Here is a 17908-nt window from a genome sequence, read left to right as displayed (position 1 = left end):
TTGCAGTGAGTCGAGATTGCGCCACTGCATTCCAGCCTGGGTGACAGCGCAAGAGACTTCGTCTCAAAAAAAAAAAAAAAAAAAATTAGCTGACGTGGTGGCGCGCGCCTGTAATCCCAGCTACTCGGGAGGCTGAGGAAGGAGAATCACTTGAACCCGGGAGGCAGAGGTTGCAGTGAGCCGAGATCACGCCACTGCACTCCAGACTGGGCGACAGAGTGAGACTTCGTCTCAAAAAAGAAAAAGAAATGAAAGAAACGGGTGCGGTGCGTGGGTGTTTGTGGCTTTCTCTACTCCGTTCCGGCCACGCGCCGTGTGTGGAAATCAGACCCGTCAGTGCGTCAGTCAGGGCCGGGTTCAGTCAGGAAATTTGGGGCCAGGCCTGATGAGAGGGAGCCCCAATGGCAAAGGACAAGCGGCCGGGCTCGGGTCCGCTGGAGAAGGCTGGGATCGCAGCCGTTCCTTGCCTATCTGTCCGCCCGCCCCACGCGCGCGAAGGAAAACAAGAGCCGCGTACTCCCTGTCGCTCCATTCCGTATTTTCCCGCCTTCAAGCTCGCACCCTCTGCGCATGCGCCGACCCTGCCCCTGGCCAGCTCCGCTCCGGGACGCGAGTGCGCTGTGACGCGTGCTCCCGGCCCCGCCCCCTTTGAGAACTCGCGCAGCCAACGGGGCGCGGCCGACCGTTAAGCAGCAGTTTCGCGGTCTGGGAGCTGCGCGCCCAGTGGGCGCTGCTGGGGAACAACAGCTGAGGGTGCGCTTGTGTGCCCCTATGAGGCTCCTGGGTTCCACGGGGCGCCCAGGTTATAGGGATCTCAGAGTCTTTTATTCGGTGCTTCTAACTTCATCCACTCGGCCTTGGAAAATATTCTCCATAACAATTTTTTTTTTTTTTGAGACAAGATCTTGGTCTGTCGCCCAGGCTGGAGTGCAGTGGTGCGATCATAGCTCACTGCAGCCTCGACCTCCCCGGTTCAAGCAATCCTCCTGCCTTGGCCTCCTGAGTAGCTGGGACTACCAGTGTCATCCACCACGCACTTCTAACTTAAAAATATTTTTCTGGCCGGGCGCGGTGCCTCGTGCCTGTAATCCCAGCACTTTTGGGAGGCCAAGGCGGGTGGATCACCTGAGGTCATGAGTTCGAGACCAGCCTGGCCAACATGGTGAAACCCTGTCTCTACTAAAAATATAAAAAATAGCCAGGCGTGGTGGGGGGCGCCTATAGTCCCAGCTACTCGGGAGGCTGGGGCAGGAGAATTGCTTAAACCCAGGAGGCGGAGGTTGCAGTGAGCTGAGATCACGCCACTGCAATCCAGCCTGGGTGACAGAGTGAAGCTCTGTCTCAAAAAAAAAAAAAAAAAATTATATATATATATATACACACACACACACACACATAATTATATATATTTTTTCCTGTAGAAATGAGATCTCTCTGTGCTGAGCCCAGGCTGATCCCCAACTCCTGGGCTCAAGCCATCCTCCCGTCTTGGTCTCCCAAAGTGCTGTCTCAAAAAAAAGAAGAAATTATCTGATCTACCCTATTGACTGTAGGTCATAAGACCCCCGTTTCAAAGAAGTTTCTGCCCCACACAAGGCCTATCTATCTAGATTCTTCTGGGCCTCTAAGAGCATGCATTCCTGAGACTCCAAGAAGAATCTAGACAGACAGGCCTTGCTGGGTTTCCCCACTCAGCCTATTAGTATTAGACAACCCCCCCACCCCTGGCTTTTTTAATTTCAGTCTTGCTCTGTTGTCCAGGCAACACTGGAGTGCAGTGGCAAGATCTCAACTCGCTGCAATCTTGGCCTCCCAGGTTCAAGCGATTCTCAGCCAACCAAGTAGCTGGGATTACAGATGCACCATGCCCAGCTAATTTTTGTATTTTTAGTAGAGATGGGGTTTTTCCACGTTGCTCAGGCTGGTCTCAAACTCCTGGCCTCAAGTGATCCACCAGCCTCAGCCTCCCAAAGTGTCAGGATTACAAGCATGAACCACGACAAACTCTTTTTGTCCAATCAAATTTCTACCTGGGTGTTCAAACTTTGTTGAACCTAAGCATAAGACACTTTTCATTAATCAGGCATGGTGGCAGGCACCTATAATCCCAGCTGCTCGGGAAGCTGAGGCTGCAGTGAGCCAAGATCACCCCTACATTCCAGCCCGGGGAACAGAGCCAGACTCTGTCAAAACAAAACAAAACAAAACAAACAGTTTCCCCTATATCTCTGGGTCTTCATTCTGAAGGCTTGTCAGGTAACACTATGATCAAATACATTCGTATTCCTTTTCTCGTATTAATCTGCCTTTTGTCAATAATTTTTAGTGAAACTTCAGAGGGCAATAAGGAAGCTTTCTCTTCATCCCTACACAGCCAAAGTTCAGATTTGATGGAAATGGCAAGATTCCAGGGTACTTATGTTTATTTAGACACATAAATATGTACTTAACGACAGGGTCTCACTCTGTTGCCCAGGCTGGAGTGCAGTGGTGTAATCAAGGCTCATTGCAGCCTCGACCTCCCAGGCTCAAGTGATCAACCTCAGTCTCTGGAGTACCTGGGATTACAGGCATGAGCCACTATGCTGAGCCAATTTTTGTTTTCTGTTTTTTTGGGGACACATCTCACTCTGTGGCCCAGGTTGGAGTGCAGTGGTGTGATCTCAGCTCCCTACAACCTCCACCTCCTGGGTTCAAGTGATTCTCCCACCTCAGCCTCCAAGGTAGCTGGAACTACAGGTGCCTGCCACCATGCCTGGCTAATTTTTGTATTTTTCTTTTTTTGGAACAGAATCTTGTTCTGTCACCCAGGCTGTAGTGCAGTGGCACAATCTTGGCTCACTGCAACCTCCACCTCCTGGTTCAAGTGACTCTCGTGCCTCACCCTCCAGGGTAGCTGGGACTACAGGTGCTCACCACCACGCCCAGCTGATTTTTTTTTGTATTTTTAGTAGAGACGGGTTTTCACCACGTTGGCCAGGCTGGTCCCGAACTCCTGACCTCAAGTGATCTGCCTGCCTTGGCTTCCCGAAGTGTTGGAATTACAGGTGTGAGCCACCACGCCTGGCCTAATTTTTTTTTTTTTTTTGAGACGGAGTCTTACTCTATCGCCCAGGCTGGAGTGCAGTGGTGCGATCTCGGCTCACTGCAAGCTCTGCCTCCCAGGTTCACGCCATTTTCCTGCCTCAGCCTCCCGAGTAGCTGGGACTACAGGCAACCGCCACGACACCCAGCTAATTTTTTGTATTTTTAGTAGACAGGGTTTCACCATGTTAGCCAGGCTGGTCTTAAACTCTTGACCTCATGATCCACCCGCCTTGGCCTCCCAAAGTGCTGGGATTACAGGCGTGAGCCACTGCACCCGGCCCTAATTTTTTTATTTTTAGTAGAGATGGGGTTTCACTACATTGGCTAGGCTGCTCCTGAACTCCTGACCTCAAGTGACCCACCCATCTTGGCCTCCCAAAATTCTGGGATTACAGAAGTGAGCCACTGTGCCTGGCTCAGTACCCAGATTTTTTTTTTTTTTTTTTTTTTTTGTATTTTTAGTACAGACGGGGTTTCACTGTGTTAGCCAGGATGGTCTCGATCACCTGTCCTCGTGACCCGCCCGCCTCGGCCCCCCAAAGTGCTGGGATTACAGACGTGAGCCTCCGCGCCCAGCCCAGTACCCAGATTTTTGACCATCAAGTGGCACACTGAGCTAGGGGGACCCAACAAGACCCCTCACCCCTAAGGAAAGCCACCAGATGGGGGCAACTGCCCACTTTATTAGACAGTAGGTGGCCCACAGGTCTCCTCAGGGCCCACCCTCACAGTAGACACACCACACAGGACAACAGAAAGAACCTGCTACCCAGTCCTCTGTCCCTGGGATTCTGGTCCTGGGACAGGTGGGAAAGAGGAAGGTGGGGGCTGGCCTCACAGAGGCCTCATAAATACAAGGTCACTGGCCAGGGATGCAAAGGAACGCAGCAGCAGGGACTTGGGGAGAATGAGCTGTCCTAGAGTGGCCCATGTCACGCAGCCTCCTGTGAGGGAGGAGGCCTCAGGTCGGCATCCAGGCGGCACAGGGGACTGTCATACACCATCTGCAGGTTCACCTTGTGGCCCACCAGCTCCCGGATATTGTTGATGCCATATTTGATCATCGTTGGGCTTGTGGGGGAGGGAACAGAGTTTATCATGAGGTCAGCACATGCACCCTTCTGCTCAGCTTTCCATGGCTCCCATCTTCCTCAGAGGAAAAGTTCAAGTTCTCCCCATGACCCACAGGGCCCTGTGCCAACTGCTCTATCACCTCTCACTCTCCGCCTTCAGCCACACCAGCCTCCTCACTCTTCTCCTAATACAAAAAGCACATTCCTACCTCTGGGCCTTTGAACTGATTGTGACCACTACCTGGGACACCCTTCCCCAGATACTCTCATGGTTTACCTCTTTATCTATCCCCAGATTTTGCTAAGGTGGCACTTTTTCCTCCATGATGCCTTCACTGACCACGTAGTTGCCTTAGCCCTCCCTATACCACTTACTGCCCTAGTGCACACTTTTGTCTTTTTTCGCTGAGTGCATTTGTTTTTTTGAGACAGTCTCACTCTGTAACCTAGGGTGGAGTGTGGTGGCATAATCTCAGCTCACTGCAACCTTCACCTCCCGGGTTCAAGTGATTCTCATACCTCAGCCTCCCGAGTACCTACGACTAGGACTACGGACGCACGTAACAGTGCCTGGCTAATTTTTGTAGTTTTAGTAGAGACAAAAGACAGAGTCACACTCTGTTGCCCAGGCTAGAATAGAGTGCAGTGGCATGATCTTGGCTCACTGCAACCTCCACCTCCTGGGTTCAAACGATTCTCCTGCCTCAGCCTCCTAAGTAGCTGGGATTACAGGTACCTGCTACCATGCCTGGCTAATTTTTATATTTTTAGTAGAGATGAGGTTTCGCCATGTTGGCCAGGCTGGCCTCAAACTCCTGACCTCAGGTGATGCACCTGCCTCAGCCACCCACAGTGCTGGGATTATAGCCATGTGCCACTGCGCCTGGCCTGTTTTTATTCTTTGTAGAGACGGAGACTTGCTCTATTGCCCAGGCTGATCTCGAACTCCTGGCTCAGGCAATCCTCCTGCCTTGGCCTCCCACAGCACTGGGATGACAGGCATGAGCTACCACGACTGGCCTGATGTACTTGTTGGTCTTGCTAGTTATCATCCTTCTTGCTCCACTGGGACCCCAGATTCAGAGGGAGGGACGTGAGCTGTCATGTTCACAGCACGGGGCTGGGCATTCAGTTTGTACTTACGATGAAAGTTTTGTCCATTGGATGAATGAATGGGTGGTGCTGAAACCACACAGGCCCCTATACCTGGAGAGTTGTTTGAAGCAGCTGGACACCCCGAGTTTCCACCTGGGCACTTACCGCTCCAGGGAGAGGCCCCAGGCAATGACCGACACGTTCTCGGGAAGCCCCATGGGCAGCAGCATCTCTGGACGGAAGACCCCCGAGTTTCCAACCTCCACCCACTTCTTCAGGCCTGCAGAGGCAGGACAGAGAAGACAGGGGCAGTGCGTGTTGAGTTTCTGGGCACTGCTGGTACAGGTTCTGGGTCTAGGTGGTGAGCTTGGGATGTGGGGTACAGGCGTGGCAATGGGGGGACCCAGGCCGAACCATGGTAGCCTGAGACCTCCCTCCCACCCCAGTACCAGGGCCCACCCTGACCTTGGTGGTAGCTGAACACCTCCATGCTGGGCTCTGTGTATGGGTTGTAGGCTGGCTTGAAGCGGAGTTGCGTGATACCTGCAGGGAGCAGGGGGCGGGCAGGAGAGCAGGGGTTTGGAGGATAATGCTGGTGATCAACACACCTGCCTGCTGCCGCAGCACCACGGCCCACCCCTGCCCCCCTGCCCCCCTGCTCACCCAGCTTGGTGAAGAACTCCCGCAGAATGCCCATGAGGTGGCCCAGGGTGAGGCCGTGATCCGCCACCACACCCTCGATCTGGTGGAACTCAGCCAGATGTGTGGCGTCCAGGGTCTCATTCCGGAATACGCGGTCGATGGAGAAGTACTTGACCGGCGTGAAGGGCCTCTAGGGGTGACAACCAAGCCAGGCCCGGGTATGGGTCAGAAGGTCCCTTTGACAGCACCCTCTCCCCACTCTGGCCCCCACCTGGGCCAACCGCACCTTCTGGGCAAGGCGGTAGAGTGCACGGGCGCTGGCTGATGTGGTGTGGGTTCGCAGTAGGTTTTTCCGGGCCTCGTCCAGCTTCCAGTTATACTTGTACCTTCAGGAGGGAAGGTGGGAAGTCCATGCAATGGCCCAGGGGTCCCCAGCCTCCTTCCCTTCCATACCAGGTAAGTCCTGCCTCACCCCTGTGAGCCATAGCCACCCTGAGAGTGGGTCCGCTTGACCCGCTGGACGTAGTCCATTGGAAGCTGCAGGGCCTCGGCTGGATCTGGGCAGGACAGAGCAACATCAGGTCAGTCAACGAGCATTTCCCCCCCGCTCTTTTTTTTTCAGACAGGGTCTCACTGTTGTCCAGGCTGGAGTGCAGTAGTACAATCTGGGCTTACTGCAACCTCTGCCTCCCAGGTTCAAGTGATTCTCGTGCCTCTGTTTTCTCATTTGTGTGTGTTTTTGGGTTGTTTTTTTTTTTTTGAGACGGAGTCTTGTTCAGTTGCCCCAGCTGAAGTGCAATGGGTCAATCTTGGCTCACTGCGACCTCCACCTCCCAGGTTCAAGCAATTCTCCTGATTCAGCCTCCCAAGTAGCTGGGATTACAGGTGCATGCCACCACACCTGGGTAACTTTTTTATTTTTAGTAGAGATGGGGTTTCGCCATGTTGGTCAGGGTGGTCTCAAACTCCTGACCTCAGGTGATCCACCCACCTCAGCCTCGCAGAGTGGTGGGATTACAGGTGTGAGCCACGGCACCTGGGCTTTATTTATGTATGTACATATTTATGTATGTATTTATTTTGAGATGGAGTCTTGCTCTGTTGCCCAGGCTAGAGTGCAGTGGCATGACTTCAGCTCACTGCAACCTCCTCCTCCCAGGTTAAAGCGATTCTCCTGCCTCAGCCTCCCAAGTAGCTGGGATTACAGAAGTGCACCACCACACCCAGCTAATTTTTCATGATATGGGGTTTCACCATGTTGGCCAGGCTGGTCTCGAACTCCTGACTTCAAGTGATCCCCCTGCCTGGGCCTCCCAAAGTGCTGGGATTATGCCACTGCACCCGGCCTTTTTATTTTTTCTTTTTTTTGAGACAGAGTCTCGCTCTGTTGCCCTGGCTGAAGTGCAGTGGCGTAATCTTGGCTCACTGCAACCTCCGGCTCCCAGGTTCAAGTGATTCTCCTGCCTCAGCCTCCCGAATAGCTGGGACTACAGGCACACGCCACCATGCCCAGCTAATTTTTGTATTTTTAGTAGAGACGGGGTTTCACCATGTTGGCCAGGATGGTGTCGATCTCATGACCTTGTGACCCACCCACGGTGGCCTCCCAAAGTGCTGGAATTACAGGTGTGAGCAGCCGCACCCGGCCTGTTTTTTTTTTTTAAAAGGACAAAAATTTTTTTTCTTTTTTTTGAGACGGAGTCTCGCTCTGTCGCCCAGGCTGGAGTGCAGTGGCACGACCTCGGCTCACTGCAAGCTCCGCCTCCCGGGTTCACACCATTCTCCTGCCTCAGCCTCTCGAGTAGCTGGGACTACAGGCACCTGCCACTACTCCTGGCTAATTTTTTTTGTATTTTTAGTAGAGATGGGGTTTCACCATGTTAGCCAGGATGGTCTTCATCTCTTGAGCTCGTGATCCGCCCGTCTCGGCCTCCCAAAGTGCTGGGATTACGGGCGTGAGCCACCGCGCCCGATCTAGAGGGACAAAGTCTTGCTCTGTTGCTTGGCCTGCAGTGCAGTGATGCAATCATAGCTCACTGCAGCCTCAAACTCCCAGGCTCAAGCAATCCTTCACCTCAGCCTCCCGAGTAGCTGCAACTACAGGTGTGCACCACCATGCCCAGCTAATTTCATCTGTACAGATGGGGTCTTTCTATGTTGCTTAGGCTGGTCTCAAATTCCTGGGCTCAAGCGATCCTCCTCCCTTGGCCTCCCAAACAGTGGGATTATACCCACTGAGGCTGGCCAAGTTTCCTTCTTTGTAAAAAGGGGTAACAGTACTGCTTCCAGTAGTTGGCAGGAAGATTAGAACAGTGGCTGGCATGTGATGATGACTGCTTAGTAAGTTTTGGGTGCTATGACAACAATGACAAGAATGATGTTGTTCCTCTGGCCAGGTAAGCTGGCGCACCCAATGACCTCAACTGCCCTCTTGGTCAGGAAGGCCACCCCATTGTGAGAAGTCATTCCATTTCAGACAGTGCTAAGGGCAATGAAAGAAAGAAATGGGACAGAAGAATGAACACTTAGGGGAAAAGGGCTTCTGTAGAACTCGGGGTGAGCCTGAGCGTGTTAGGCTGGCCTGTCTCTGGTGACACGTGAGCAGAGGTTTGAGGCTGCAGCCTGCCTTGAAGATCTGGGAGAAAACAGCTCTCGGCTAAAGACAGAACATAAGCAAAGGCCCTGAGGTGTGCACAGCCTGGAATGCCCAAAGAAGACATGGGGGCAGGGAAGGTGTGGGGACTCACACCTGTAATCCCAGCACTTTGGGAGGCTGAGGCAAGAGGAGTCTTTGAGCTCAGGAGTTTGAGACCAGCCTGGGCAACACAGTGAGAACAAAACAAAACAAAAATACATTAATTTTGAGCTAGGCGTGGTGGCTCACGCTTGTAATCCTAGCACTTTGGGAGGCCGAGGTGGGAGTATCACTTGAGGTCAGCAGTTCAAGTCCAGCCTGGCTAACATGGCAAACCCCGTCACTATTAAAAACACAAAAATTAGCTAAGTGTGGTGGCGGGTGCCTGTAATCCCAGCTACTCGGGAGGCTGAGGCAGGAGAATCGCTTGAACCCGGGAGGCAAAGTTTGCAGCAAGCCAAGATCGTGCCACTGCACACTCTAGCTTGGGTGACAGAGTGAGACCCTGTCTCAAAAAAAAAAAAAAAAAAAAAAGACGCAGGTGGCATAATAAGAACAGAGCTTGACACATCCAAGGATGGACTTTAATTTAACTCAATTAATTAATTTTTTTAGAGGTAGACTCTTCCCTATGTTGCCTGAGCTGGATTTGAACTCCTGGGCTCGAGCAATCCTCCTGCCTTGACCTCACAAATAGCCAGACTACAGGTGCACACCACCGTGCCCAGTTCTAGACCTAATTTGATAAAATGGGATGCCCATCCTGCAAAGGCTCCGCCCTGGCCTGGTGTCTCTCATGTCTCAGGGGGGCCCTAGGGGCTGACCCACCTCGAAGGAAGAAGGTGTCATGCTGGTCACGGGCTGGGTGCTGCTGGGGCTGGAAGAGGGCATCAAAGTTCCAGAAGGAGCTCTCAATGAAGTTATCGGTCGGCATCTCGGTGAACCTGGTGGGAGATGCGGCCTGACTGCCCTGCCTGTACCCAGCAGAAGCACCAGGCCCCGCCCCCAGCCCTGTGCTCACCCCATCTCCAGGAAGATCTGTCGGAACTGGGAGCGGACCTTGAGCAGTGGGTGAAGGTGGCCGCTGTCGGGGAGGACACCGTGGGCCAAGAAGTTGTAGGGCTTGAAGGGCCGGTCCCGCCAAGAGCCACTGGGGGAGGATGCAAGGGCCTGGTAAGGGCTGCCCACCCCTGCCCCCTGCCCCAGCTCCCACCCGCCCTGACCCTGGGGTTGCCCCCTACCTGGAGATCATCTCTGGGCTCAGCTCTGTCTCTTGCTTGGAGATGCTGGTGCTAAAGGCACTGCCTTTGCTCACCCAGTAGGTCTTCAGGGTCCTGTGGCCAGGGGAAGGAAGGGGACGCCACTGCCATCTCCTCCTAGAGGACTTCCTTGATCTCCCGTCTGATGAGGATCCCCATGCTACCTACCAGCTTTATTTCCATCCTGACATTTATCACTACCTGAAATCCTCCTATGTGGCTATGCCCTATCTCCCTGTATTCACTCACTTATTCATTCAACACTTATTGAGAACCTAATGTGTGCCAGGGTCTGTTCAAGGTGCTAAGTACACGACTGAGTGATGGTATTAGGGAAAGTCGAGCAGATTTATTCTGTGCCAGGCTCTGTTCTGCGAAAGTCTCCCCACAAGCCCCTGAAAGAGGGCAGTTTTTTGTTTGTTTGTTTGTTTTTCCTTTTTTGAGATGGAGTTTCGCTCGTTTCCCAGGCTGGAGTGCAATGACACGGTCTCAGCTCACTGTAACCTCCACCTCCCAGGTTCAAACGATTCTCCTGCCTCAGCCTCCAGAGTAGCTGGGATTACAGGCACCCGCCACCACACCCAGCTAAGTTTTGTATTTTTAGTAGAGACGAGGTTTCACCATGTTGGCCAGGCTGGTTTCCAACTCCTGACCTCAGGTGATTTGTCCACCTCGGCCTCCCAAAGTGCTGGGATTACAGGCATGAGCCATCGTGCCCGGCCCCTTTTTCTTTGAGATGGGGGTCTCTCTCTGTGTTGCCCAGGCTGGCCTTGAATTCATGGATTCAAGTGATCCTAACACTTCACCCTCCTGAGTAGTTGGGATTACACATGTGAGCCACCACACTTGGCCCAGGCTATTTTATAGATAAGGAAACTGAGACCAGCAAAGGCCAGGTGACTTGGCCAAGGTCATAAAACTAGTTAAGTGACAGAGCCCGAACTTCAATTAGGCATCCCAGCTCTAGTCTCTTCTCTCTGCCACTCTGTCTCTGCTCAAAGGGGACATTTGTCCTGGGAGAGGACAGCCCCTAGCCCATCTAGGTTCCAGGAGCCTGTCTGGTGTGTGCTCATTAAACTTTGGACCACACTAAGGACAGCGAAAGAAATGAACAAGCACCAAAGATGAAGACTAGGGGCGATGGGCTTCATGGAACTCAAGGGGAGAGGAGGGGTGTCAGGGTGGTCTCTTTAAAGGGACACAGGAGAGAGACTTGATGAGGAGCCTATCTTGAAGATCAGAGGGAAAACAGTTCTCAGCAGAAGAGTCCTCATGGGCAAAGACCCCAAGGCACGCAGGCTTGACAACTATGGCATTAAGCGAGCTGGGAGGAAACTGGCCACACCTGTGCTTGGTGTGGGCACGCTGTCTCCCTCCCACCATGCCTCCACCATGCTTCGCAGGTGGTGGGGGCCTGAGCCTGCAGGGGGCACCCACTCACACTTCAGCCAACAGCTTCCTCTTCCTCAGCTCACTCCTCTCCTTCTCCCCCAGCTTCTCAGCCTGTCCCCCCCGGACAAGCTGGAGCCGCCGCTGCACCTCGTCCTCCATGCTGTCCACCTGCCAGGATAAGCGGTGTGAGGGCCAGGGGCCCGCGTGCCCATCCACCTGCCCCCTGACCAGCCCGCAGGAACGCACCACTCGGAACACCCGGGGCCCGTCGGCCGCACTCTTGTCCACCCGGATCCACTTGTTGGACATGGCCTTGCTGAAGCCCACTTTGCCACTGGGCAGTCGCTGGAAAAGAGAGGCTGCAGTGAGTGGGGCACGAGGGCCACCTTCATCCCATCACTCACTCCCCATTCACCCCGCAGCTCCTACCATAAGCTCGCTCTGGGCCAGGCCCTCTGGGGGAATGCTTCGAAACACACGAGCCTCATGGCTGCCCTCCCGGGCAATCTCCTCGCCCTCCGCAGTAAGCTCCCAGCGCTTGGTGGACCGAAGTTCAGCCTCGATGACCTAGAGGGAAATGTGGGGAGGGGGTCGAGGCAGGGGTGAGGCTCAGAGCCAGGCACCCCCTTTCTGCAGCACTGAGTCTCAGGTTCAAAGCACAACCCTTAAAGCTAGCTTCACATCCCAGCTATACAACTTTACAGCCAAGTGGTCTCAAGGGAAAGACTTCCCCTTGCTGTGTCTCTATTTCCCTTATGTAACACAGGGGTAGTAATAATGATAGTTTACACCTCCCGGGGTAAAGTACACCACTAAGGATGTTACCTGGCAGAGGACAAATTCTTACTGTCAGTTTTGAACCTGTGACAGATTTTAATGTGAAAAATTAGGTGAACTGATTTGTCTCCACATTTTTTTGTTTGTTTTTGTTTTCTTTGATGGGGGTCTCACCCTGTCACTAGGCTGGGGTGCAGTGGTGTGATCACAGCTCACTGCAGCCTCGACCTCCTGGGCTGAAACGATCCTTCCGCCTCAGCCTCCCAAGTAGCTGGGACTATAGGCACGTGCCGCCACATCTGGTTAGTTTTTAAATTACTTTTTTTTTTTTTTTTGAGACGGAGTCTTGTACTGTCGCTCAGGCTGGAGTGCAGTGGTGCGATCTTGGCTCACTGCAACCTCTGCCTCCTGGCTTCAAACGATTCTCCTGCCTCAGCCTCCCAAGTAGCTCGGATTACAGGTGCCCGCCACCGCCCCCAGCTAATTTTTGTATTTTTAGTAGAGATGGGGTTTCACCATGTTGGCCAGGCTGGTCTCAAACTCCTGACCTCGTAATCAGCCAACTCGGCCTCCCAAAGTGCTGGGATTACAGGCGTGAGCCACTGCGCCCAGCCCTTTAAATTACTTTTTAAAGACAGGGTGTTGTTATGTTGTCCAGGCTGGTCTCAAACTCCGGGCCTCAAGTGATTCTCCTTCCTCAGCCTCCCAAAGTGCTGGCATAATGGGCATGAGCCACCACACCCAGCCTGTCTCCATGTTTAAATGTTCACATGTCAGTGCCCAGAATGTCAGAGAAGGGCCCTGGAGGTCCACATTACAAACAAAAACTGAGGTTCCAGGTCCAGAGTCATGAAGACAAGGACAACAAGGGTTAGCAGAGTGCACAGGGCCTGGATCCCACTTTGTTCTAATCCCAACTCTGCCCTTCACTTACTGTGTGACCTCGGGAAAGTTGCTTAACCTCTCAGTGACTCTTGTTTGAGACGGAGTCTCGCTCTGTCGCCCAGGCTGGAGTGCAGTAGCACAATCTCGGCTCACTGCAAGCTCCGCCTCCCGGGTTCATGCCATTCTCCTGCCTCAGCCTCTCCGAGTAGCTGGGACTACAGACACCCGCCACCATGCCCGGCTAATTTTTTTGTATTTTTAGTAGAGACGGGGTTTCACCGTGGTCTCGATCTCCTGACCTCGTGATCCGCCCGCCTCGGCCTCCCAAAGTGCTGGGGTTACAAGCGTGAGCCACCGTGCCCGGCCAACTCTTCTCATCCATAAGAGAAAGGTGTGATGGGTTCTACCTCAGAAGATTTTAAGGAGTAGCTAAATTAATACTAAGAAAGAGACCGGGCGCAGTGGCTCACGCTTGTAATCCCAGCACTTTGGGAGGCCGAGGCGGGCGGATCACGAGGTCAGGAGATCGAGACCACGGTGAAACCCCGTCTCTACTAAAAGTACAAAAAAATTAGCCGGGCGTAGTGGCGGGCACCTGTAGTCCCAGCTACTCAGAGAGGCTGAGGCAGGAGAATGGCGTGAACCCGGGAGGCGGAGCTTGCAGTGAGCCAAGATAGCGCCACTGCACTCCAGCCTGGGAGACAGAGCGAGACTCCGTCTCAAAAAAAAAAAAAAAAAGTACTCAGAAAGAATATATAGTGCCCACTATGTGACAAACGCTGCATAAATTCTTTTTTTTTTTTTTTTTGAGACAGAGTCTTGCTCTGTTGCCCAGGCTGGAGTGCAGTGGTGCGATCTCGGCTCACTGCAACCTCTACCTCCCGATTCAAACAATTATCTGCCTCAGCCTCCCAAGTAGCTGGGATTACAGGCACCCACCACCCCCCTTGGCTAATTTTTTTTGTATTTTTAGTAGAGACGGGGTTTCACCATCTTGGCCAGGCTGGTCTTGAACTCCTGACCTCGTGATCCACCGGCCTCAGCCTCCCAAAATGCTGGGATTACAAACGTGAGCCACTGTACCCAGCATAAATTCTAATTACTATAATATTTTTATGGCTATTACTGTCATTAGATTGAACCTCACCTCCTTATATTATTTAACCCTCTGTGACGTATACAAATGTCAAATCATATTGATCAAGGCACTGTCACCCCACACAACACTGCTGCCACCTCTCCTCTGCATTGAGGACTATGGGCTCTGCAGCCTGAGTGCCTAATTTCAAATCTGGGCTCATCAGCCTCTTCTATTCACACTGATTATGTTACTGACCATCAATTGTCACATCTGCAAAATGGGAATAACATGGCCATCAGCCAGGATTATGGAATGGATTGGACAAACAAGCTGAGACCAAAGTGGGGCACAGAACATGCGCTTTACGGATAAACAGCCCAGATCCTGGCCCCATGGATCTAGCCTTCTGGGTGGCCCACGGGCCCCTCAGCATCCTACTCTTGTGATTCTGTTACTGTCCACTTCCCCAAGTCAGAAGGCTGGACTTCATTTGTGCGCTCCCTGCCTTGTCCTGAATCCCATGCCTTCCCCACCTCCCCCAAGCTTCCTTCCCATAGCCAGACATCATGCCCTCCAGCTTGGGGAAGCGCCAGGTTCTGCTTTCATCCCTTCACCTCCAGTCCTGTCCATGCCAATTCTTCCCAAAGGTGATGTGGATAGCACACTCATCTGACCGGCTCTAGCTCCTGCTATCGCTCCCTAGTTCCCTCATGAGGTAAAGACCTAAGAGGCCTTGCAATTACAGCTATGCTGGTCTCCCTCGCCGCCTGCCATCCCCCAAGATCCCGGCCACTGATCTCTAAAGTGCTATCACTTTCCTCTACAGAGAACCGTCACCTGCACCGCCCAGGCCGCTCTCCCTGACCCCCAAGGCTGGGTCAGCTGTCACAGCTGGGTCCCCTGTTTTCCCCCATCACTCTGGTTCTTGAAGCACCTTCCTATTAGGTTGCAACCTGCGTGAGGGCAGCAACCGCGCTTCCTCGTCCATCATCGTACCCCCTACCCACGCTGACTGTGCCCCAATAAACGTTTATTGCATGAGGAACATCCGTGCGTCTGGGCCCTCACTCGTCCCACTTCCCGCCCGCACATCCCGGAGTGAACACATATACAGCTACCCCAAACTAGGCCTGGGGGAATTTGGCTTGGACGTAGAGCGCCCGGGGCAAGGGGACTGTAGGTGCAAGGGCAAGGCGGCCCGGCATCATGGGCCCGGCTCACCTCGCCCAGCGCCTGAAGGCTCTTCACGGCGCCCACCACCGCCTGGTGCTCCATGCCCAGCTCAGCCGCCAGCTCGGCGCTGTCCAGGCCGCCGTCAGACGCCTCCAGCCGCCGGAGCAGTAGTTCCGCCACTGGACCATCCGCCATGGCTGCTTCCAGTGTGCTCAGCTTGTCCAGGCCGGGGTCTGAGCCACCGGAACCGGAACCCGGCGTGTGTACCGCCATCTTGAATGTGTCTAACCGCAGAGCAGGGCTCAATGTGTCGTCATCTTGAGTGTGGCGACGGATCCTCAAAAGGTGCACGGGACTCAGTTCCCACCTCCACCCTGGCTCCATCAGTGGCGTCTGGTTGACCAGAGAGGTAAAATTGATTATCTCAAGGTCAGAAGCACCGCCCTGTTTTGAGTTTTATCTAGCCTCACTTCAGCGGGCTGTGTGACCTTGGACATGCCCCTCTCTGGGTTAAAGAACCCTCTGCCCTTCTGGTATTCTCTCTTGCCCTAGGAGAGGCGGTGGGTGGTGGGCTCCAGAGATGGTCATTTTGGCGATGTCATCTACTTTTAAAATTTCAAAGGAAGGCTGGGTAGGTACCGTCCCTTTTTATAGAGGGGAAAGGAATTCACCTAGTAAGTCAAGGTGGCACCTAACCTGTGTGGACTACCTGGTATGTGGTAGTACTTAGTCCAGAACTGAGTACTTCACGTGTAGTATTTCATTTCTCCCCAAAACTTTATGATGTAGATACTGATATAGCCGCATTACACAGGTGAGAAAACTGAGGCTCAGAGGGTGGTATGACTTGCCCAAGGTTCTACAGAGAGTTGTTGGAAATGAAGTCATAAATTATAAACCTTCCAGATCCTCCCACCCCTGTGCGCTGAGAGCAACGTCAGTGCAAATACTGCATGGCCTAGATTAGCACTGTCTTATAGAAATACAGTGCAAAACATCTTTCTTTTTTGAGACAGGGTCTTGCTCTGTCACCCATGCTAGAGTGCAGTGGTGCAATTATGGCTTACTGCAGCCTTGACTTCCCAGGCTCTAAGGATCCTCCAACCTTAGGCTCCTGAGTAGCTGGAACTACAGGTGCACGCCACCACACCCAGCTTTTCTTTTTTTTTTTTTTGTAAATATGGGATTCGGCCATGTTGCCCAGGCTGGTCTCAAACTCCTAGGCTCAGGTTATCCTCCTGCATCGGTCTCCCAAAGTGCTGGCATTACAGGCATGACCCACCTCGCCCAGCCAGCCAGACCCTGACTCTTACAAAAAAAAAAAAAAAGATGACTAATATTTTGCACTCGGCTGGGCACAGTGGCTCACCCCTGTCAAATCCCAGCACTTTGGGAGGCCGAGGCAGGTGGATCACCTGAGGTCAGGAGTTTGAGACCAGCCTAACCAACATGGAGAAACCCCGTCTCTACTAAAAATACAAAATTAGCAGGGCGTGGTGGCGCATGCCTGTAATCTCAGCTACTTGGGATGCTGAGGCAGGAGAATCACTTGAACCTGGGAGGCAGAGGTTGTGGTGAGCCGAGATCGTGTCACTGCACTCCAGCCTGGGTGACAAGGCGAAACTCTGTCTCAAAAAAAAAAAAAATTGCACTTTTTTTTTCATACTAAACCTTCAAAATCTGATGTGTATTTTACACTTACAACACATCTCCATTTGGACCAACCACATTTCAAATGGTCAGTAGTCATATGTGGGCAGTGGTGACTTACGTCAGCACAGGTAGATTAGAATCTTAGATCTGCTGGCCAGGTCAGTGGCTCATGCCTGTAATCACAGCACTTTGGGAGGCTGAGGCGGGCGAATCACCTGAGGTCAGGAGTTCAAGACCAGCTTGGCCAAGATGGCAAAACCCCATCTCCTCTAAAAACACAAAAATTAGCTCGGTGCAGTGGGGGTGCCTGTAATCCCAGCTACACGGGAAGCGGAGGCAGGAGAATCACTTGAGCCTGGTAGGTGGAGCTTGCAGTGAGCGGAGATTGCACCACTGCACTCCAGCCTGGGTGACAGAGCAAGGCTGTCTCAAAAAAAAAAAAAAAAAAAAAAGAATCCTAAATCTGTTATTTATGTCATTCAACCAGAAGGCTTAATCTTTCTTTTTTTTTTTTGAGATGAAGTCTTTCTTTGTCCCCCAGGCTGAAGTGCAGTGGCGCCATCTCGGCTCACCGCAACCTCCACCTCCTGGGTTCACACCATTCTCCTGCCTCAGCCTCCCAAGTAGCTGGGACTACAGGCGCCTGCCAACACGCCCGGCTACTTTTTTGTATTTTTAGTAGAGACGGGGTTTCACCGTGTTAGCCAGGATGGTCTCGGTCTCCTGACCTCATGATCCGCCCGCCTCGGCCTCCAAAAGTGCTGGGATTACAGGCTTGAGCCACCGCGCCCGGCCATTGGCGTTTCTTGCTCACATGGAGGTGATTGGAGCCCAGGTTATTGTGAGAATTAAATGCCCACACATATTCACACTGCTTACTAAATTGAGTGTGGCCCATGTTTGAACACTCTTATAAGCAGAACACATTTATTCCTTTTACATCACAATTATTATTTGAGTCTGTAAAATGGGATTACTCATATCCCCCAGTCCTGACCCTATATAAGGTTCTGTATTCAGGATACATTTCTCAGAGTCCCTTCTCTCCTCCCATTTTTTTGTTGATTATTTATTTATTTAGAGAGTGGGTCTCACTCTATTGCCCAGGCTGGAGTGCAGTGGCATGATCTCGGCTGACTGCAGCTTCCACCTCCTG

The 17908-nt window shown here is 52.6% G+C and overlaps 1 protein-coding gene across 1 annotated transcript; it reads right to left on the bottom strand.

Moving 5' to 3' along the window:
* Positions 1–3750: 3750 nt before the first annotated feature.
* On the bottom strand, positions 3751–15332 carry FARSA (phenylalanyl-tRNA synthetase subunit alpha). Its single transcript, XM_003275595.4, has 13 exons — positions 15148–15332; positions 11613–11750; positions 11430–11528; positions 11233–11351; positions 9774–9866; positions 9554–9682; positions 9361–9476; positions 6370–6454; positions 6184–6283; positions 5919–6087; positions 5721–5798; positions 5421–5535; positions 3751–4158 (listed from the first exon to the last, which is right to left on the bottom strand). Exons 1-13 carry the CDS (start codon positions 15292–15294, stop codon positions 4020–4022), a joined length of 1527 nt encoding a protein of 508 aa, XP_003275643.1. The 5' UTR covers positions 15295–15332; the 3' UTR covers positions 3751–4019.
* Positions 15333–17908: the final 2576 nt, after the last annotated feature.

Source organism: Nomascus leucogenys, chromosome 10 (genome assembly GCF_006542625.1).
Source record: "Nomascus leucogenys isolate Asia chromosome 10, Asia_NLE_v1, whole genome shotgun sequence".
Classification (NCBI taxonomy): Eukaryota; Metazoa; Chordata; class Mammalia; order Primates; family Hylobatidae; genus Nomascus; species Nomascus leucogenys.
This window is presented reverse-complemented; position numbering and strand designations above follow the sequence as displayed.